General features: G+C 37.4%; 1 protein-coding gene across 3 annotated transcripts in view; it reads left to right on the forward strand.

The window, feature by feature from the left end:
* Positions 1-23,700, forward strand: part of SLC4A4 (solute carrier family 4 (sodium bicarbonate cotransporter), member 4) — a 343,922-nt gene that overhangs the window by 153,924 nt on the left and 166,298 nt on the right. For all 3 annotated transcript variants that reach the window (XM_011927128.1, XM_011927127.1, XM_011927129.1), the window contains exon 6: positions 9,062-9,138. In XM_011927128.1, the coding sequence (XP_011782518.1) occupies positions 9,062-9,138 (77 nt within the window). The remainder of the gene's footprint in view (positions 1-9,061; positions 9,139-23,700) is intronic.

Here is a 23,700-nt window from a genome sequence, read left to right on the forward strand (position 1 = left end):
AAAAAAAAAAAAAAAAAAAAAAGAAATTAAGCTACCTATTATATTTTATTCATTAATTCATTAATTCATTCATGTTGGGGTCTTGCTCTGTTGCTCAGGCTGGAGTGCAGTGATGTGACCATAGCCAACTGCAACCTTTAACTCCTGGGCTCAAGCAGTCCTCTCCCTGCCCCACTGCCTCTCTAGTAGCTGGGACTACAGGTGTGCACCACCATACTCAGCTAACTTTTAAAACATTTTTATAGAGATAGGCTCTCACTGTGTTCCTCAGGGTGGTCTTGAACTCCTAGATTCAAGTGATTCTCCTGCTTTGACCTCCCAAAATGCTGGGATTACAGGCATGAGCCACCATGCCTGGCCTAAGCTACCTATTTTAGATCACAATAAAAATGATATATCCAGTGCAATATTATTAGAATAAGACTCTTAATGAATTAGAGCATTTTGCTTTTGCTGGTTGAAATTAGAAAGAATTAGAAGAGATGAAACTTTTGTATTTGATATTGAGATGTATTAGACCTAACACTGACTCTGGCTACACAGAGTAGCCAGAAAATTAGAAAACTGGAATGAACAGGGTCAAAGAAATTGAGGTTAAATAGATTATCAAGGGGATTATAGATAACAAAGGTCCCGAAGGGCAGAGAATGGCTTTTAAAATAAGAGGATAGTATTTATGAAGCCTCATTGATGCAGGTATCTGTGACTCGACCTCTACACACTTCCAGCTCTCCATATAAGGACATCCTCTCTATTATCTTTGCCCCATACGTTAGGAATGACATCAGCTTTTGGCTTCAACTTTACTCACATACTTTGACAGTTATCTGGGTCTTTTGATGTCTTCTTTTCTCCACATTTGCTCCACTTTCCAAGACAATCATATGCTTTGAATGCTTTGAGTTATTTTATTTTCTCCCAGCTTTTCTCTACCCCAGGCTCTCCTTTCCTTTAGCTGAGATCCTGACGCTCAGCCTTATTTCGCCTCCATCCTCATATCCTCATTCCTTCTTCACAGATAATTTCTCTTTTTCCTCTTTATTGCTTCTTCTTTTCTCTCTGCTCAACGACAGGCTTTGGGCCAGTTTGGCAGAGTCTTTCAGTTCTGTTAGTTCTGGGCCAGCTACAAACTTCTTACTTATTTACTCTAAGGCTGTCCAAGTCTGAAGGCTCTTGGAGTGTGCACACAGCATCTCCCTCCATAGGAAATGGACTTTGCACAGTAGTGTTTATAGTAGTAACTCCAAACGGAGGTAAAATGATACCCCATTACTATTATTCATTCACAAAGTATTAAGTGCCACTAATGCCAAGGTCTGAGGCTATAACTACAAACAAGACAAACCAAGGGCCTTGGCTGTAGGCTCTTGGAGTTTATGTTATATAAAATAAAAACAAATGTTAAAAATATTTTAAACAAAACAAAACAATTAAAAAGGAAACAAAAATGCCGAAACTGATTTTTTCTTAGTTATGAAGTTCCTCCAAAGGGCACCTTCTGACTAATGATATGTTTGTAATAACTTTCCTTAGTCTAATATTTAAAATATTTTTGTATTTTATTTAGGGTATGGGGGATCAACGTGAGTTGGGGACCATAATGACATGCTTATTTTATTTTATTATTATTATTTTTTTGTGGGTGAAAGCTCTTAATAACCTGTTGCCATCTAAAACTAGGAAACTGGTCTCACAGAATTCCAAACTCTCTTTTAGCCTTCCTTCTAAATTTTGTCAGTCAAACTCATTGTAAGTATCCTAAGTGATTTGTTCTCTTCGTCCCATTTTATTCCTGTTTTTAGTGAGTGAAATGGGAAGAAATTAGAACTGAAATAGCCTGAAATATGGAAAACTAACATAGAAATAATGGAGAATAGGCTGTACATATATTGTGGAATTTTACAAACACTTGGCTATGGCTATGAATGAAGACATTCAGAAGCATGTGGTGTAATTATTTTACCATTATATTCCTGTTGCCTTTAGCATCCTTTGTCACAGAGCTGTTATTTGCGACAAGTATTTAATTAGAATGGCAAACAGAGTGGCTGAGTTCAATATTTCCCCCCTTCTTTTCTTTATGAAAATGAGAAAGTAGAGTAATACCATCTCCATTTTTGGAACTGCTAAGTTGGAAACCAGGAACATAACTGCCTTAAACCTCTCTAGTGATGTTATTCTGCACACAATTGGCATGAAAATAGAATATATTCTCTGTGGTTGTACATTACATTTTCTCTTTATTAGCCATGATGAAGTTTATGTGTTTATGCAAATAACACAGAGAGATGTTTCCTTCTCAGAGGCAGTGGGATTGGCATTATGAGAGCCATGTTTTCATTGTGGTTTTACTGCTTGCTATGTGACTATGAACTTAACCTCCTTGAAGTTCATTTGTTTATTATCAAACTAACCTCACAGTGTTGATATGAGGATTAAGTAAGATAATGTGAGTTCAGGTACCTAGTACTCAAAAAGATTAATTGACAATTACTCTTGAATATAGACATTTTCTAGTAGGTTTGTTATGCCAGCAAAGGGAGAAGAAAGAACATCAATGAGTCAATGTGGGTGTAGAACACATACGTTATTCTGAAATGACGTTTATTGTTAGTTTTATGGTCCCAAGCAGTGAAAATCAGACCCATACCTCCAAATATTCTGACAAGAACATACAGATCCACTTGTATGTCTATTACATGTAAGTTATCTTAGTTGTTTTTTTGTCCTACAAATGTTATTTAATACTAAGAATTAAAAAGATTCAATTTATTTCATAGGCCATGAGGTCTTTGTTTTAGCTTGTCCCTGGGTTCTCTATTGGCTCATTATGGAGGTATGAGGTGAGGAGGATGTTTATGTGTCATTGTATTACATTAATATGTACGCATTCAAATATCTTCTTTCTGTGCCGTAGATTCTCCTCACCCCTTTTTATTGTAACTAATAGTTATAATTGCAAAGGACTTTATGAATTGCTACATGTGTGCTAAAGAATAACAATGATTTTCAAACTCAGTACAGAATGTAATTAATTTTTATAGCAACAGTATGTACCTGCCAAGTGGGTACTTTGAAAATGAAATTGTTTCTGATTGTGTGAAACTGCTTGAAAATGCGATTCTGCAAAGCTTTCTTTTTCTTATGGCCAGAAAATAGTGATATGGAAATTAATTATGATTATGCACTTGAGACTGGTTCTTCTGCTTTTCTTTCTTTCTTTTTTTTTTTTTTAAGGAATCTTAAAAAACACAAAGTTTCTTTTGACCAAGAACAAGCATAAGACGTTTTTACGCCCTGGATTTTAGGAAGAAAGGGCCTACTGGTTGTAGCTTTGAGTGAATGAATCACCACTTGCCCAAGAAGCAACATACTTTAGGGTACACTTGTATTTCACCTTTTTGGTGCAAGGTGGCATTTTTCTCTAGCATCCTTACTTGCTCAGGATTGCAGTATAATGTGTTTACATTATAGGCCAAAATCTAAGTAGAAAACACTGATTTATTCTGACAATATGTCTTCTGAAATGTCAGATGTAAAATATTCACAAGAACATTGTTAGGGACCTGTTTTTTAACACCTTCCCAGGTTAGCAAAAAAGCCACACACAAATTTCTGATTCCCATGTATAATCTGGTTGATAATCTCTTTTGGCCCTCATCTTTTTTTTCTTGGATTTGGGTGATATGTTTCTGGAAAAGACTGATTAAACAGTGAGTTTTCAAAACAAAATTATTTATTTGGTTGTATAGGCGAGGATTCAGAGGAAAAGCCAGATAACCTCTTTGTGTGTTTATGTGGCAAGGATGATAAGTTAATGATTTGCTTGAGATATGATAGTTTAGAGCAATAGCTTGGAGGAGGGCAAGGTTATTAGATTTACCTCTCTGGCGATACTCCTCCAACATTTGTACTTCTTTCAACTTAGATTCCGACTCATATAAATACTGTTAAGATAACTGGTTTATTTACAGCGGTGGTTGTCAATCTTCGGCATGATTCAGAGTCCCCTGGAGGGCTTGTTAAAATGCACATTGGTGTCTACCCTCCCTGCTCATACCCAGAGTGTTGATAAAATTTGTCAGGCATATTCAAAGAAGAATTGGCACTAAATCTTTTGACACTATTCCACAAGATAGAGAAAGAAGGTATTTCATTCTGTGAAGCCAGCATCACCCTAATACCCAAACCAGGAAAGGATATAATCAAAAAACAAAACTACAGACTGATATCTTTGATGAACATAGATGCCAAAATCCTTAACAAAATACTAACTAACTGAATCCAACAACATATCAAAAAGATAATCCACCATGATCAAGTGGGTTTCATACCAGGGATGCAGGGATGGTTTAACATATGCAAGTCAATAAATGTGATACAGCATATAAACAGAATTTAAAACAAAAAAAGTCACATGATCATCCCAATAAATGCAGAAAACGCATTCAACAAAATCCAGCATCCCTTTCTGATTAAAACTCTCAGCAACATTGGCATACAAGGGACATACCCCAATGTAATAAGAGCCATCTATAACAAACCCACAGCCAACATAATACTGAATGGGGAAAAGTTGGAAGCATTCCCTCTGAAACCTGGAACAAGACAAGGATGCCCGCTTTCACCACCCCTTTTCGACGTAACACAGGAAGTCTCTAGCCAGAGTAATCAGACAAGAGAAAGAAATAAATGGCATCCAAATCAGTAAAAAGGAAGTCAAACTGTCACTGTTTGCTGATGATATGACTGTTTACATTGAAAACCCTAAAGGCTCCTCCAGAAAGCTCTAAGAACTAACAAAAGTTTTCAGCAAATTTTCTGGATACAAGATTAATGTACACAAATCGTTAGCTCTTCTGTACACTAACAGCAACTCAATGGAGAATCAAATCAAAAATGCACCCTCTTTTACAGTAGCTGCAAAAAAAAAAAAAAAAAACTTAGGAATATACTTAATGAAGGAGGCAAAAGACATCAACAAGGAAAACTGTAAAACACTGCTGAAAGAAATAATTGATGACACAAACAAATGGAAACACATCCCATGCTCATAGATGGGTAGAATCAATATTGTGAAAATGACAGTACTGTCAAAGTAAATCTACAAATTTAACACAAATTCTATCAAAATACCACCATCATTCTTCACAGAATTAGAAAAAACAATTTCAAAATTTATATGGGATCAAAAAAGAGTTTGCATAGCCAAAGCAAGGCTAAGCAAAAAGAACACATCTGGAGACGTCACACTACCTGGTTTCAAACTATATTAAAAGGTCATAGTCACCAAAACAGCATGGTGCTATTATAAAAAGAGGCACATAGACCAATGGAACAGAATAGAGAACCCAGAAATAAACCCAAATACTTACAGCCAACTGATCTCCAACAAAGCAAACAAAAACGTAAAGTGGGGAAAGGACACCCTTTTTAACAAATGGTGCTGGGATAATTGGCTAGCCGCATGTAGGAGAATGAAACTGGATTCTCATCTCTCAACTTACACAAAAATCAACTCAAGATGGATTAAGGACTTAAATCTAAGACCTGAAACTATAAAAATTCTAGAAGATAACATTGGAAAAACCCTTATAAACATTAGCTTAAACAAAGATTTCATGACCAAGAATCCAAAAGCAAATACAATAGAAACAAAGATAAATAGTTGGGACTTAATTAAAGAGCTTTTGCACAGTGAAAGAAACAGTCAGCAAAGTAAACAGGCAACCCACAGAGTGGGAGAAACTCTTCACATTCTGTACATCTGACAGAGGACTAATAACCAGAATCTACAACAAACTCAAACAAATAAGTAAGAAAAAAAAACCCATCAAAAAGTGAGCTAAGGACATAAATAGACGGTTCTCAAAAGAAGATATACAAATGGCCCAACAAACATGAAAAAAATGCCCAACATCAGTAATGATCAGGGAAATGCAAATCAAAGCCACAGGGCAAAACCACCTTACTCCTGCAAGAATGGCCGTAATCAAAAAATCAAAAAACAGTAAATGTTGGTGTGGATGCAGTGATCAGGGAACACTTCTACACTGCTGAGGGGAATGTAAACTAGTGCAGCTGCTATGGAAAACAGTGTAGAAATTCCCTAAAGAACTAAAAGTAGAACTACTATAGCAGCACAGTTCACAATTGCAGAATCGAGGAACCAACTCGAATGCCCATCAATTGATGAGTGGATAAAGAAACTGTGGTATATTTATAGGATGGAATACTACTCAGCCTTAAAAAGAATGAATTAATGGCGTTTGCAGCGACCTGGATGAGATCGGAGACCGTTATTCTAAGTGAAGTAACTCAGAAATGGAAAACCAAATATCTTATGTTCTCACTGGTATGTGGGAGCTAAGCTATGCGGACGCAAAGGCATAAGAATGGTACAGTGGACTTTGGGAACTTGAGGGGAAGTGTAGGAGGAGGTGAGGGATTAAAGACAACAAATATGGTGCAGTATATATTGCTTGGGTGATGACTACACCAAAATCTCACAAATCACCACTACAGAACTTACATAGCCAAATACTGCCTGTACTCCAGTAACTTATGGGAAAAATAAAATAAAGAATTGGTCTTGCGTGGGTGTCAATAATCTGCCTTTCTAACAAGTGTACAGGTGATGTGGATATTGCTGGTGTGGAGACCTCACTATAGAAACCACTGATTTAGAGCATTGGGAAGGATTTGTCTCTGCTTCAAGGTCTTGGGAAGTCAGGATGGGGAGTTTGGTAGGGAGGGGGATGGAAAAAGATTGAAGAATGCTGATCATCTTGCTTAGTTACTAGAAATGTTGACTAGCAGACTCTTGCAGTGTTAAACATTAGTGAAGCTGTTAATATTAATTACTTTTATCAGTGAGAATCAGAGAAAGTTAGGAGAGGAAACAGATTTGATTATTTCTTAATACTAGTCTTCTCTTCCTCATCTGATTCCTGCATTTTTCTTGGACCTGCACCTTTCTCTTGCTCCTCATATAGTATAAATATAGATAGCCATACTATCACTGTCTTTCAGAAATGCAAAGAATGATGAGACAGTATATAAGGTTTCTTGGAAAAGCTGTCACATCAATCAAGATTACCATTATAATGAAAACCTCATTAATTTGGCTTCTACCTATTCAGATTTTGCAGCAGTTAGGACAGTGCTTGGGCTGAAATGTGCCTTTACAGTATTTATAAAGAGTGCCTATAGCAAATCAATGACTTTAGGCTATTGGCTAGGAAATTTAAATTACTTAATGGAAAACTGACTTAAATTTATTTCAGTACTGCCACTTACATATAAATGATTTGATGAGTAGAAAATTGTCTTACCTATTTATTTACGTAAGCTATTTTTAACTTATGATTAGGATTGCTAAGGCTTCATTGCTTTAGGATTGTATAATTCATATTTCTTCACTTATTCAGGCAGAACTTTTATCCAGTTAGGCCAAATAGCTGGTTTTATTTTTAAATATAAAGTGCAAAATTGTCTGTACTCATCATTTTCTATTAGTTTCAATCTCAGCATTATTTGGGGGCATTCAAGATTGTACCTAGTGTCTTTTGTTTTGAGTGGACACTAGAAATCTAATATGTGGCTCAAAGAAGAAAATGTGCCCTGCAAAGGGGTTCTTTTAATTTTGCACATAAAGCACATTTTCAAATGTTATTTTCCTTTGAATAATGCCCTGTGCTTAAATTTTCCTAGAATAAAACACCCAACCAGGTAAAAGATTTAAGAGATCTAGGCCATGCTTACTCGATGAAATGCAACAGAGTGGAAAATATCCTGTCTTGCCAGTTCAAGGAAATTACAATTTTTCTGATCTGGTAGTTAAAAGGAATTATATTTAAAGAGCTGCTGTTATGTAGGCATTAACTTATTAGGGGTAGGTTTTAGTCTTTTGTGAAATTATATGTTGAAGTCTTTATCTGAAGGAATTAAAGTCTGTAATCTAAAGAATTATTTGGAAGCAAATGTGAAGCTATGTTAGAACTTCGTTGCTTCTTTTCAACCCTTGTCCTCTTGCTGTAAAGACCAGCCTGAGTCAGATCATTGAGGATTAAGGATGAATGCATTACTCAGCACCCTGCAGCAGTTGGGTCAAACGTCTTGGCTTTGAAAAGTTAGTTCTTTTTGCTTAGCAAGTCTAGAAATTTCAAGTCCAACTGCAGAATTTTCGAAAGTTCAATAATCTGTTGATTAACATGGTCTACTTGAAAACAGTCTGTGGCTCTTCTACATGTCCTTCCTCTCTATTCATGTATGATAGTGTTTGAAATCATTGGGTGGATCACCAGTGAACCATATTGGCAGCTGCTATATGGTCAGGGAGATTGGTTCCCATGTAGTATTCCGATGACATCTATCCTTTCACTTGGAGAAGAGATTTAACATGTTAAGGGGGAAAAGAGGATATTCTTATTTTATTCTGGCAAATGGAAATGCAGACAAGTAAGGGATCCTGTGATAACACTACATTGAGGCAAAGAGCGAGGATTCTAAATCAGATGCCCACTAAGGAGAAATATTCTTGATCCAAGTGTTAGCCAGAGAAGGGAGCACTTCGACCAGGACTTTTCAGGTTGATCGGAGTGAGTGGCGTTCTAGGAAGGGCTGCCTAGGCCTCGGGGAGAGGAGGTCTGGGCCTGGCATCCAGGGTCAGCTCTGCTGAAGATGAGGAAGCAGCTGCTGTCTGCAGGCAACAGGAAAAGGAAAGGAAACCAGATAGATTCGCATGTATGTAAAGGGCAATGACAAAGAGTGAACAAAACCAGGAACAAATTTATTTTTATGCTTATTGTCTTAGAAGTTTCTTTCAAAGTTTAGCTTACCTTGAAATTGAACCAGGCAATAAGTCTTAACTATGGTATTTGGGATTTTATATACTTTGCATTTAACTATGTTTGTACTCCAACCTAGACTCTGGAAAACTCTTCAAAAAAGTATCATCACCATTTCCATCATCATCTACTAGTGTTTATTAAGTATACCATCACAATCTTTGTGTTCTTGAAAAGAAGTCTTTAATTAGAGTTTACTTGTGTTTTTCCAGGTAGCCCAGCCATGACCCATAGGAATCTGACTTCCTCCAGTCTGAATGATATTTCTGATAAACCAGAGAAGGACCAGGTAAGCAAAAAATTCTTGCTTCTTTGAAATGTAAGAGAACGTATATCTAAAAGATGCTGAGAAAGGATTAGAGGTGATGGTTGCTTCACTTAAAATGGACCTTTATGTGCAGACAACAGTTTTCACTTTCCTTGGGAGAAGGAGAAGCAGTGTGTGAAGGGAGCTGGAATCACAAGGGAAAAATTTCAGTCTACTTCAGCTGTTGCATATTTATTCACTTGGGCAATTAAAATCTTAGAGAAATAGTTGTCTCTGCTTCAAAATAGTAATAACCTCTGACTTCTGTTTATTGTAGGGATTAAGTGAGATAACTTATGAAAAAAGTATTTTGGTAAATTATAAAGAAATACTGGCCAGGCACAGTGGCTCATTCCTGTAATCCCAGCACTTTGGGAGGCTGAGGTGGGGAGATCACTTGAGGCCAGGAGTTGGTGACCAGTCTGGCCAACATGACGAAACCCTGTCTCTACTAAAACCACAAAAATTAGCCAGGCATGGTGGCACAGGCCTGTAATCTAGCTACTCCAGAGGCTGAAGCATGAGAATCGCTTGAATCTGGGAGGCAGAGGTTGCAGTACGCTGAGATCGCACCATATATACTTGTTTGTCTGTTAAAACATATAGTTGAATGAAGAGCAATCAGGTTTTGAATATCTGTTTGCTTTCTTTTGAAGAGAATATGGTGTAAACTGGGCCATTTGTTCTTTCATCTGAGTAAATATCTGTGCAAGAAAATTGTATTTTAAGAATATAGCATGTGGAAAAATGATGCCTCCTAAACTAAAAAATTTCAAAGTTTTGAAGAAATGAAAGCAGCGTATTTAAAAAATCATAGAAATCTTAAGACTGTTTCTCCAGGGTTGAAGGGGAAGTAGCATATATAGGAAAGAAGAAGGCCCATGAAGCAAGAAAATCTGGTCTTACTACTTATTCCAAAACTGGCTAGTTGTGTGATGATGGACACTAGTTTTGTTCTTTGCTAAGAGGAAACTATAACATATAACTCACCTCAGAAAATCAGATATCTGATTCTTGCTCTTTTAACTTGCCGTTTGTCTTTTGATATAGTAGAAGAGTATTGTTCTAGTTGGCTTCATGCTTGATATGCTAATTGTACAGTTAGCCCTCCATATCCATGGTTCCATATCCATGGATTTAAGCAACCATGGACAGAATGAAAATTGTGTCTGTTCTGAACACATACAGACTTTTTTTCTTGTCATTATTCTCTAAGTAATACATCATAGCAACTGTTTACATAGCATTTATACTAGGTATTGTAAGTAATCTAGAGCAACTTAAACTGTATATGAGGATGTGTGTAGGTTATATGCAAATAGTATGCCATTTTATATCAGGGACTTAAGCATTGTCCAATTTTGTTATCTGATGGAGGTCATGGAATCAATCCCCAACAGAAACCGAGGGATGACTTGTTCTCTCTTTCTGCCTTTTAAGTGGGTGAGTTTGAAGATTCCTCTTTTCACACTTTGCTGATTTTTTCCAAAAAGCCATATTCATGATGGTGTTCCTCTTTAACTGGCAGCACTTATAGTAGTCATAGAGATTTTTAGGCCTTGGTGAATTTTAGAAAGTACGGGAAGGGTGTACATTCCATTCCATTCTCCCCTCCCCTCCCCTCCCCTCCTCCATATCTCTCTCTCTCCCTCCCTCCCTCCCTTCCTCCCTTCCTCCCTAGTAGTGTCTTCATCATCTCAGATCTGAATTGCTAGAAAAGCTGTTGGAATTGATCCCCTGTCCCCATTTTCTCTCAATTCAATATACTTTTTACATAGTCGCCCTCATTTTTCTATTCTACATTAAAAATGGATAATGGCTTTCTATCATTTTAAGTTCAGGACTTCTTGATGACCTTTATGATGCTCTGAAATCTGAAGTGATCCATCTTGTCTTCATTTATTCATTTGTGTTCCCCAGAAGAGGGACTCTGTTTAGGTCAGGACTAATTTCTTTACTTACCTCCCGCTTTACATTGAGATAAATTCTTGACTCCTTGAGCTGCTCTTTCAGATGCTAATGTGGATTGTCACCTTCCTTTCTTTCATCTGTCTACCTCTTGAAATGATCAGGAAGAAGAGCATTTAAATATGGGTACATTGGTAGGTACATATCTGTAATGGAAAAGGGAGAACTCAGGCCACTAGAAGTTTTCTTAAATCTATTTCGCACATTTTGTCTCCATTCATTGTTTACCAAGCCATGCTGATTATTTGTAAGGTTTGCCATGAGTCTTAGTACTGGATAAGGCAGTATACTAATTAGGCTTAGGAATATCTTGTTGAGTTCTTGAGGAAGCCTTCTTTTATTAAGGGCAGCTCTCCTCTTGCCAGGAATTTGACAAGAGGCAGCTGGTAAATGCTGACAGATACATTTACTAACTTATTGGGTCTTTTAATATCTGGGCATATGCAGACAAAATCTGATGGCTTAAGATGCGTATTACATAAAATTTTGATTCCAGTAGTAGAAGAAATATGTGGAACATTTTTTGTGGGTATTGATTTTGTTATAAAGCCCATGGGAACGGAGTCTTTAAAACCAAAATCTTCAGTGCCTTTCACTAGCATCTCATAGTGATCAAGGTTCATGTTAAGATGAAGCGAGGAAAATTTAATTCAGGAATGTTCCTTTTGTTTTCAAAGCCAGCACAGGAAGGTTGATGAATATATAATTATAAGAGCAACTATTAATCTAATTTGTGTCTATTACAGGATTTATAGTTAATCCAATGAGTTCTTCAGGAAGAAATTCCATTCTCTCTTCCTACCAGAGTTTGAAGAGAGGCTTTTGTAACTAATTCATAATCTCTTCTACAACCAAAGGTACAGGTACAGAAATCAAACTAATGTTTTCAGTTTCTATACCTACTATTTTGGTAACTTCAAACACAAAAACTCCTGGATCATTTTAGGGCAAGAAAAAGGAAATGGATTTGCAAGTAAGATGAAGCTGTGATAAACCCTGGCTTTTATTTATTTATTTATTTTACCTATTTTTTCTCTGTTTGGACAGGAAAAAAAAAAGGTTTCCAGGCTTATATTTGTTTTGAGAAAGCTTTATAATTAATTAGCCAGTGTCCTGGAAGTGATCTTGGCGGTAAACTCAAACTTCTCTTGTGTACTTGTCCAAGTTGGCTCCAAAAACTTCCATCTGACCAGGACTGAAATTTCTGACTGACTGATTATTCTGCCTGGATACAATCTGAACAGTTGTGATGGTGCCTTGCAACTTCCTGGAGCTGTCTAACTTCTTAGTAGCACAAAGAATGGGTTTAATGTTCAGAGTTATGAAGAGGAACAGAATTGCTCTTTCTGACAGCTACATAGTGACAGAATTTGAGGGCATTTTTTTTATGAGATTCTGTTTTGGGAAAACAGAAGAAACAAATCTGTGGGCTGCACTTTTTCTTTCTGGCTTTGCCAAGCCTATGTGCTTACGATTTCAGTAGCGGCTGCTTTATTGAAAAATGGCTTAAAATAGTTAACAGCAGAAGAAGAGCACAGCCAGAATTTAGGTGATTCAGTGCTTCAGCCATATTCTAACTTGGATGTTATATTTATTAAGCAGAAAAACACCTGTGGAGAAATAGATTTAAAAAATACATCTGGAGTTCATCAAGTTGTAAATCTACATAAATAATCTCTTCTATTTTGTTGCTATGGAGTATTTTTTTACATTATCTAATTGTATTTCTTGATTACCTTTGATTTATTTTTCTGTTTCTTCTTCTTCTTTTTCTGTTCTTTTAAAAATTTACATGTGAGGTGGGTGCTTATCAAATGCAGTGGCTTTAGTTACAGTTTTCATGTGAATATGGCTTTAGCTATGAGAATAAGAAAGAGCTTTTTTCTTCATTTTACCCCTTAGCTTTAACTCTTGTAGAAATACTGTGCTTAGTGGTGCAATGGCTTTAAAAAAGTTGGCTTTTTCCAGGTTTATTAATAATGCAATAACATCTCACAATTACATGTCCAACCTCAAGTGAAATTGTAGTCTGTTGATTGCAGTGGATGCAGTAGATGTAGAAACAGCCTGCAGATTCTCAGGGGGACACTTGAGGTCCACATAACCTTGTAACTGCTTATCTGGTTGTTATTATTTCTGTGATATTCATTATTTAGCTGGCTAATCTAAGAATCTATTCCATAGGTCTCGTGGTGGAGTTTTGCGTAAGGTTAATTTCTAAAACATATTAGAATCATCTTTAGCACTGTCTATTGCCTATTATGTTTAAACATATTTTGCTGCTTTGATTCCTACGTTTGAAGTCTTGGTCTTTTAAAGAAATAGACCTGAATTTAAGTATTTTGTCAGAAAGTGTGAGGATGAAACCATTAAACCATATATAAGTTTAAAGTTGCTAAGCCATAACTATCTTAAAATGAGATCTAGAAGGAAACATCCTGCGATTATTGGGGGAATAACTCCCAATCCTTTTCTTACACATACATGATATAGGAGTGAGTCAACCCACTCCACTGAGATGACTTCTTTTCATGATTTTGAACGTAGAGTTCCATCCCAGGACTCACATAAAGCTTCTCTTAGCATTAATAGTTATTTCATGCTCACAGTGAAGGAAAAGTACAAAAGCACCTCCTTTTTCTTTCCGTGGCTCAGTCAAAAAATCCTACAGTTCACACTGAATATGGGTGGTCTTACTTCACCCTTCAGAGGAGGTACAGTGTCTAAGAAAGGTTCATGTCTTCTGAGGTTATAATAATTGTCTTTAGCCTGTTTTCAGGGAGCAGTGAGACATTACTTTGTCAGAGGAGCTCCAGATGGAATCACATCTGTGAAAACCTAAGAACAAAAGCGTGTTGTGAGAAGGTAGTTAGGGTCCTTAGAGGCCCTTAGTCACTACAGTTTTGGTGACTTTGGTGAGCATCTCTCTGGCTCAGCACCTATAGCTTTCCTTCAGCCAAGTGTCCCTGAGGGGAACTTGTATAGCCATGCAATGGTATCCTTGGGCCCCTTTCACAGGGGAACAGCTTGTGCTTAGCTAATTAACAAAACATGTTTGTCATTATCTTTTCCCTCTCTACGAGAAATTTGGCTTAAGATAGCTTCCTTTTCCCATTCTATGCTTCTCCCATGTTCTTAAAGCTTAAACAGTTGACAGGGATTAGTAGGGTTTGAGAAGCATTGATATTAGTACCGATTTATAGAATGTATGTATTTTAAAATTGGGACAGTTGCATTTCTGCATTTATTAATGTTGTACATTCTTAAAAGCTATTTGTCTGGAATAGAAAATTAGCACTCATTTTAGAATGGGTTTTGTATCAGCTTTAAAATGAAGCAGATGATCCTATATGAAGTAAACTGAACTCTATCTTGTGTATTATTTTAGGAAAAAAGGAACCTTTTGTGAAATTTAGAGCTATGGTTTTAATTAACTGCAGCTACAGTGAATTTGAACTCCTAAAACACCCCGTCACTGCATGCAGCTGTGATTTGAATTCATTCATTCGTTCATTCATTCATTCATTCATTCATTCAAAATGTATATTCTGTGCTAGAAAATGTTCTTAGTTGTGGGTTCCAGAAGTGAATGAAACAGATACATCTTTTGACTCATGGAACTTACATGCTTTTGGGAAGAGAGAGACAGTAAACAAGAAAAACAATAAATACATAGGATAATTTCACATAATCATAAGTGCTATCTTGAAAATAAAGCAGGGTAAAGTGGAGAGGTACAGGAAAACTATTTTAGGGAAGAGGGTTAGCCAGTAAGGAGAGGATCTGGAGAGAGAGGTTTCTAGGCTGAGCAAAAAGCAAGAGTAGAAAGCTAAGGCAGAAATGAAGATGATGTATTCAAGAAACAGGAAAAAAAGTGTCATAAGTGACTGGAGCAAATGTAGCAGGTGTGCAGTGGTAGAGAAGTCGGGAAAATATGCCGGAGGCCCTTTTTATTTTATTCTAAGTGCAGTGAGACACTCTCTTAGGATTTTTACCTAGAGTGTTGTATGTTCTGATTTACATTTTAAAAAGCTCACTAGAGATACAATGTGATAGGATGGAGAAATTTGTGAATGTTTTGGATCATCTGGTGTTATTCCTATATTAAGTATTGTATGAGTACCCGAGTGCATTAAAATGAGAGCTCACAGACCCTTAGGAGCCCATTTCTTAATGTGTTAGCTATAGCCATTAAGACCTTATTACTATCAGCAAAGGAAATTCTTCTGTGCTGTAGAAATATTGTAAGAAAGAAAAAGAGTTTCCCAGTTAAAAGATCATCCATGTACTGTTAATTATATTACATTATTAATTAGTAAATATTAATTATTAAAATATTTAATGCACTAGAAGTGGGTGTAAGCCACCAAGAATAGTGAGATTGAATTTCTGAGTAATTATATTTGCACCTGTGGTCCTCTTGATATTACTGTTGGCTCACATCAGGCATGACAACTGGCTAATGACACCTGATTCATGAAACCTTCACTGGAGTCCTCTCAGAGGAATGGTAACAGGAAACCTTCTTAGTCTTTATGGTTCAGAAAGGAGCATCAGGATGTGTAGAAACAGGACAGAACAGCCAAAAAGGGATTCTGTGCCACATTCTTACCTGTTCCTATGAAAGAATTGAACTCTGGTAGCACTGCATCCCTGTATTCAACATTTAACCAAAGAAATTGTAGCTATTACATATCTTAATAAACTGGCATGTTTTACATTTGATGTCACTTTTTTCTCTTTTCAATATGTAGCATTTTGCCAGTATGCCAATACCAGGAATATACCTAGAATATATTTCAGAGAACAGTAGCATGCTGTCAACAATAATCTTTGATGGACGTATACTCTCACATCACAAGTTACTTACTTACATCTGACAGAGACTTCATAAAAGAAACGAACATTTTTCTTCTTGAAAGTGGCAAATTGTTACAAAACCAGAACACAGCAATACCTTGTGATGAACACTCTTAGTTCATCTGAGTACAGTTTTTAAAACTTTATAGCAATTGTAAATATATATAGGGAATCATTCTTTTTTTTTTTTTCTTTTCGAAACAGAGTCTCACTCTGTTACCCAGGCTGGAGTACAGTGGCACAATCTTGGCTCACTGCAGCCTCCACCTTTTGGGCTTAAGCTGTCCTCTTACCTCAGCCTCCTGAATAGTGGGGACTGCAGGTGTACACCACCATGCCCAGCCAATTTTTTTTTTGTATATATGTATATATATATGCAGTTTTGCCATGTTACCCAGGCTGGTCTTGAATTCCTGGGCTCAAGCGATCTGCCTGCCTTGACCTCCCAAAGTGCTGGGATTATAAGCATGAGCCACTATGCCCCACCCATGGAATCATTCTTTATTTACTGTAGTAACATGTTATTATCCACAATGTTTTTAAAAACTTTAGAATTTTCTGATTCAAAATATACAATGCTGTAAAATTTAAACAAAGCAAAAATGAATAAAATAAAAAGTGAAAATTCTTAAATTCAAATCCTTTAAAATAACTGCCATTAGCAGCTTGATGTTGAGTCTAATGAACTTTTCTGATACATGAATACTTATATATTTATATGTAAATAATAAAAATGTGATTGTATTGTTCTAAAATTTGATTTTTTTAACTTAACAATACAGTGGACACCTACCTTATTATTCTTAAAGGCTATATAGTATATATGAATTATATTTTATTGATTCTATCTTCCATGACTAGATATTTTCAGTTCTTTGTACCAATAAGCCTTTAAGAAGTACCCTTACTGCAATTTTTCTACATTCTTTCATGAGTATTTCTGGAGGAGAAATTTTTGTAAGTGGAATTGCTGGATTACCATGTATTGCAAATTTAATTACCTTCCCAAAAGATTATATGAGTTATGTTCTGGATCTTTAAACACTTTATTGAATCCGTCTCCACTGCTAAGATACTATTTGCCGGTCAGATTTTAGTTTATTCTTTATGTTTCACTCCACTGAAAGCTTAGCGACTCAAAATGAAAAGAATCTTGGTATCTAGCATTTGCCTCCCAGCTCACTTTGGGGGCTTTTGTCAGAAGCTTAAAGTATAGAAATTAAAACTGGGTTTATTTTCCTGATGTAATTGGATGTCCGAGCTGGCTAATCACTTGTATTCTGAAGTAGGGAGGTGAAAAGTGCAGTGGGTAGACTTGGCCACCTGTCTGTTTCTTCTTGCTTTGACTGAAGATGTTGCTGTTCCCAGCTTTGAGAGGGCTTTTCAGGCTCTGTGGGAATTTCCTTGGCAAACAAAAAATGGCTTCATCTCAAGAGCCCTTCTTGGTGGTCAGCATTTGGAACAAAAAGAAAAATTGCAAAAAGAGTTGGACAAGTGTTCCCTTTGAATATTATTCAACACATTTGCAGCTTGGATCTACATCTCCTTCTTTTCCATTCCCCTACCCCCAAGAGAATTTTAAATGAACATATGCCAGGCTATACAGTTAGTTAAATAAAAAGTTTTATACCGTATACGAGGGCTTTATTAGAAACTTTGAAGGAGTGTTGTCAACTGAAATGGCTAATAAAAAGATCAGCCAACACTTTTTGTTTTTACATGTTGGGGCATATTTGCAGATTCTACTGCTCCCCAATTTCCCTCTCAATAGGGAATCTCTGCAGAATAAATTTATGAGGAGATCACACCATGGGAAGAAGTTTTTCCTGTTCTTCTTTAGAAAGAGAAGAGATCCCCACTGTTTCCAGCTCACTTGTCTGATTGATCCAGTGGCTGATTGATTTATGTGTCTCAGCAGAATCTCATGACCTTATCAGTCACCAGCACAGCTTTCTGGTTTCTCCATGTGTTACCCACCAATGGGCTGACTTTACTCCCTAGAACTGAACTGAAATGAAAACAATGATTCTTTTTTTTTTTTTGCCACCATGTTAAAAGGACAGCAGTAATGTTTTCTATAATCTGAAAGCCAGGGGTTAATCATGCCAAGATGACATTCCTGACTAATCAATGTTCCATGCATACACATATAAGAGGGTAGGAAGTAACTGAGTCATTGCATAGGGAGTGATTGTAAACCTTGAACTTCAAAATTAGCTGTACTCTTCATTTGGTAGCTCTGTCTGATAGTATTGAGTCTACTGCTATGTAAGCAATAACTAACAACTGGCATAGATTGGACACCTACTTACAAGTAATGCTTTGGGGTTGGTACTGCCAACTGTATTTTACATATTGGCAAACTTGAGGCATGGAGAAATTAACTAATTTCCCTAAAGTTAAATAACATCTAAGTGGTAGAGCAGCATCCTAGACCTAGTACCTGTGCTCTTCGTGAGTACAATGAGTTCTTCCTAGTTGGATTAGGGTCTTTTTAGGTCCCTGAAAGCCACAGTGGAATAGACAGGTATTCAATTGATGTTTCTGGCCTTTGGTTTGTCTTTGAGGCACACATCATGCTGAATAGGCTAATTATCAGAATTACTGTTAAAAAATGAATAATTAAAAAATTTTAAGGGTGTTATGGTGACTGGATGGATGTTTCTGCTGCCACAGTGATTAAAATACTCAGCGTTATGTGCTGCTATTCTGGATGAGATTGGTGAAGGTCAGTGAAAAAAGACTGATGTAATAAAAAAGTATAATCTGTGATCTCAGATTGTGAGTTTATATCTTAGCTGATTATTCACACCAAATAAACTGTGGTGCTGACAGTAAAGTGCAGCTGGAGTTCAGTGAAAGACACAACTGTGTGGGCCAAAGCCATCAATCAGAAAGGAACCAGGGACTTTAGAAGCAGCTTTCCATTCTAGAGAACAAAAATAACAGAAAAAAGAGTTTTAACCAAATAAAACATTCTTCCTTGGATAAAAGGTTAGGTAAGAAATGGGAGCAATAAACTGGAATGCAACTATCTAGAGTTTAGCAATACAAGTAAAAGACTTAGTTCATCTAATAAATGGAAAATGTTGTGGCTTTTAGAATTATTTGAAATAATAGCCTAAAACTTTCCAAATTTGGGGAAATACATTTCAATGTTATTTATTTATTTTTTTTGTAATTAGTGTCACACATAGAATTAGTAAAAGTAGATTAGTTAGTTGACTTGTCCACAGATCACAATGAAGAGAGTTACAACACCTTTAATTTACAGATCTTCACTTGTGCTTTGCTAAACCCCATGGTTTTTTGACTTCCAGGCTGTTAAGTATTCATTCTCACTATAGATAGAGTCAACTGTAGTTCATTTAGTCTGATAAATACACATCATTATAACCTTAAAATTTTGCTCTGGTAAGAGAAAAAATGATTATTATTGAACTTTTTTATTAATAAGCTAAGATATAAACTCACAATCTGAGATCATAGGTTATACTTTTTTATTATATCAGTCTTTTTTCACTGACCTTCACCAATCACATTCAGAGTATCAGCATATAACATTGAGTATTTTAATCACTGTGGCAGCCAAAGCATCCATCCAGAATCATAGGAATAGCTTTGAAGACTTAAATAAGCATGGTAAACCTTAACTCTTCTGAACTTCAGTTTTCTGATTCATAAAACAGATATTATACTTCAGTCTGAACTGCTTTTTCTAGTTGTTTTGTGAAAAGGAAAATACACTTCCATTTTCAGTATTTAAATGGGCTACTGCTTTTTTATTTTTGGTTTTGTTTTGCAGTAAGATTTGGTGGAATGAAAGTCCATTTCATTTACGTATCATTCCTTATCTTTTAAATTTGCATTGTTAATTTGGTTCTTTGGAGTTCATGCTCTTAACTTCACACTATACTACTCTATCCACACTCCAAAGAAATTATGTCCGATTATCATTTCATGAATGTTATTGAATGCACGTTACACTTGGACCCAAATTTCTGTTTTTCTCTCTGCTTTTCCAATTCTTACCTTTACTTCAAAACTTGTCACGTGTTGCTTTTTCTTTATATCCATTTTTGAATATTCCAGCTCATGTTAACTACTCCTGTTTTGAATTCCTAGTAGCATCTAGTACTTATTATTTTCATCACAGATGTGGTTTGGCTGTGTTCCCACCCAAATCTCAACTTGAATTGTATCTCCCAGAATTCCCACCTGTTATGGGAGGGACCCAGGGGTAGGTAATTGAATCATGGGGGCCAGTCTTTTCCCTTGCTATTCTCATGATAGTGAATAAAGTCTTATGAGATCTGATGGGCTTATCAGGGGTTTCTGCTTTTGCTTCTTGCTCGTTTTCTTTTGCCACCGCCATGTAAGAAGTGCCTTTCCCCTCCCGCCATGATTCTGGGGTCTCCTAGCCATGTGGAACTGTAAGTCCAATTATATCTCATTTTCTTCCCAGTCTTGGTTATGTCTTTATCAGCAGCATGAAAACTAACTAATATAGTAAACTGGTACCAGAAGTGGGTGTTGCTGAAAAGATACTCGAAAATGTGGAAGTAACTTTGGAACTGGGTAACAGGCAGAGGTTGGAACAGTTTGGAGGTCTCAGAAGAAGATAGGAAAATGTGGGAAAGTGTGGAACCTCCTAGAGACTTGTTGGATGGCATTGACAAAAATGCAGGCAGTGATATGAACAATTAGGTCCAGGCTGAGATGGTCTCAGGTGGAGATGTGTAACTTGTTGGGAACTGGAACAAAGGTGACTCTTGTTATGTTTTAGCAAAGAGACTGGAGGCATTCTGCCCCTGCCCTAGAGATTTGTGAAACTTTGAACTTGAGAGAGGTCATTCAAGGTATGTGGCGGAAGAAACTTCTAAGCAGCAAAGCATTCACAAGGTGACTTGGGTGCTGTTAAAAGCATTCTGTTTTAGAAGGGAAACAGAGCATAAAAGTTCAGAAAATTTGCAGTCTGACAATGCAGTAGAAAAGAAAAACCCATGTTTTGAGGAGAAATTCAAGCCAGCTGCAGAACTTTGCATGAGTAGCAAGGAGCCTAATGTTAATCCCAAGACCATGGGAAAATGTCTCCAGGTCATGTCAGAGACCTTCATAGAAGCCCAGAGGCGCAGTAGGAAAAAGTGGTTTTGTGGGCCAGGCCTAGGGTCCCCGTGCTGTGTGCAGCCTAGGGACTTGGTGCCCTGTGTCCCAGATGCTCCAGCTGTGGCTGAAAGGGGCCAACGTAGAGCTCAGGCTGTAGCTTCAGAAGGTGGAAACCCCAAGCCTTGGCAGCTTCCACATGGTGTTGAGCCTGCAAGCGCGCAGAAGTCAAGAATGGAGGTTTGGAAACCTCTGCCTAGATTTCAGAAGATGTATGGAAATGCCTGGATGCCCAGGCAAAAGCTTGCTGCAGGGGTGGGACCCTTATGGAGAACCTCTTTTAGGGCAGTAGAGAAGGGAAATGAGGGGTTAGAGCACCCACACTGAGTCCCTACTGAAGCATTGCCTACTGTAACTGTGAGAAGAGGGTCTTCATCCTCCAGACCCCAGAATGGTAGATCCACTCACAGCTTGCACTGTGCCTGGAAAAGCTGCAGACACTCAATACCAGCCCATGAAAGCAGTCAGGAGGGAGGCTGTACTCTGCAAAGCCACAGGGGTGGAGCGGCCCAAGACCATGGGAACCTACCTTTTGCATGAGTGTGAAAACTGGAGTCAGAGGAGATCATTTTGGAGCTTTAAAATTTGACTCCCGCACAGGATTTTGGACTTGCATGGGCCCTGCAACCCCTTTGTTTGGGCCAATTTCTCCCATTTGGAACAGCTGTATTTACCCAATACCTGTACTCCCAGTGTATCTAGGAAGTAACTAGCTTGCTTTTGATTTTACAGGCTCATAGGCGGAAGGGACTTGCCATGTCTCAGATGAGACTTTGGACTGTGGACTTTTGGGTTAATGCTGAAATGAGTTAAGACTTTGGGGGACTGTTGGGAATACATTTTCAATTTTTGGAAAAGTTCAAGAGAGAGGCAGCTGTAAAATAGAACTCTAGTGTGAGGTTCTTTTTGTTTGTTTTTGTCTTGGAATGGATCTGAATTTAGAATGATTCCACATTGATTAGTTCCACAGGAGTATATACAGGCAAATTTTATATTGGTGGTATTCTGTTTCCCCTCTCCTTTCTTGAAAATAACAAGCCACTAGCCAGCCTGTGGTAGTGCATTAATCATTATTTTTACATTGATGCAAACTATTGTGATTTTTAAAGCTGAGACTGTAGAAAGCTGACAAAGCACTGTGGGCATATATAGCAAATGAAAGACAGGCTTTTGTGCCGAAAGAGTGTAAACAAAGTGTCACTCATGGCTTATAACCATTTGATGACTACCTGTTGCCTTTATGATAAAGCCCAGAATCCTTGGCATGACCTTCCAAGACCTTCATTATCCTGCCTGGTATCTCTCTCCAAAGCTGATGGGCCAGGTTTTCTCCCATTCTGGCTTTACTACAACCATATGGTATTCTTCCAGTTTCACTAGCATGGCAGTCTCCCTCCTACCTTTGGGTCTTTGGACATGCTGCTTTTGTTCATTGAAATGCTCTTCCTTGTCCAGGCAACTGGTGTTCTCCCATTATTTCTCTGTAAATGACACCTTTTCAAGGAAGTTTTCTGTGACATGCCCCCCTTACTTCCAGTCTCTGCCAGGGGCTGTAGTTATAAGCTGTTACAGCACATGACGCTTTTCTACCATGACACCTACCACAGCTGTCATCAAATAGTTGCTTATTTTAATTTTTGGATAAATGTTTATCTTCACCAATAGGCCATTTGCTTCAAAATTGGAGAAATGATGTCCAGCAATCTGGTTCATGGACCATAGCCTGCCAGTAACTTGCTTTTGTATGGCTGGCAAGCTCAGCATGGTTACAGTTTCAAAAAGCAGTTAAAAAAAAAAAAAAAAAAGAATAAGTGACAGATACTGTATGTTTGCTCCTAAAGCCTAAAGTATTTACTGTTTGGTCTTTCACAGAAAAAGTTTGCCAATCTGTGGTCTAAGTTGTTGCTATACATGTTGAGTAGGAGAATGTAAGTGTCAGTGGCTCAAGCCTGTAATCCCAGCACTTTGGGAAGCCAAGATGGGCGGATCACGAGGTCAGGAGATCAAGACCATCCTGGCTAACACGGTGAAACCCCATCTCTACTAAAAAATACAAAAAACTAGCCAGGCAAGGTGGCGGGCGCCTGTAGTCCCAGCTACTTGGGAGGCTGAGGTAGGAGAATGGCGTAAACCCGGGAGGCGGAGCTTGCAGTGAGCTGAGATCCGGCCACTGCACTCCAGCCTGGGCGACAGAGCGAGACTCCGTTTCAAAAAAAAAAAAGAAGAAGAAGAATATAAGTGTATTTATGTACTACGTTTTCTTTTCTGAGCAGGGCACTTCATTGTAGTGTGGCATCTATAGGGACTAGTGATGTTGCTGTAAGCACTTTGACAAACTGAGGGTTGCATGAACATCAGAAGGTTCTTACCTGGATAAACAACTGTCCTTGAAGTGTGTCGATTAATAGCCCGTGTAAAAGTGGAAGAGATTTCTAATGCCATGGTACTTTTTAGCTTGTGTTGCTCTGCTAAGCAACTGTATTAGCAATTTAGATTAAGACATAATACATTATTATCAGATTTTCAAATACACAAAACTAACAAAGTTAGCCA

Source organism: Colobus angolensis, unplaced genomic scaffold, assembly GCF_000951035.1.
Source record: "Colobus angolensis palliatus isolate OR3802 unplaced genomic scaffold, Cang.pa_1.0 Scaffold70, whole genome shotgun sequence".
NCBI lineage: Eukaryota > Metazoa > Chordata > Mammalia > Primates > Cercopithecidae > Colobus > Colobus angolensis.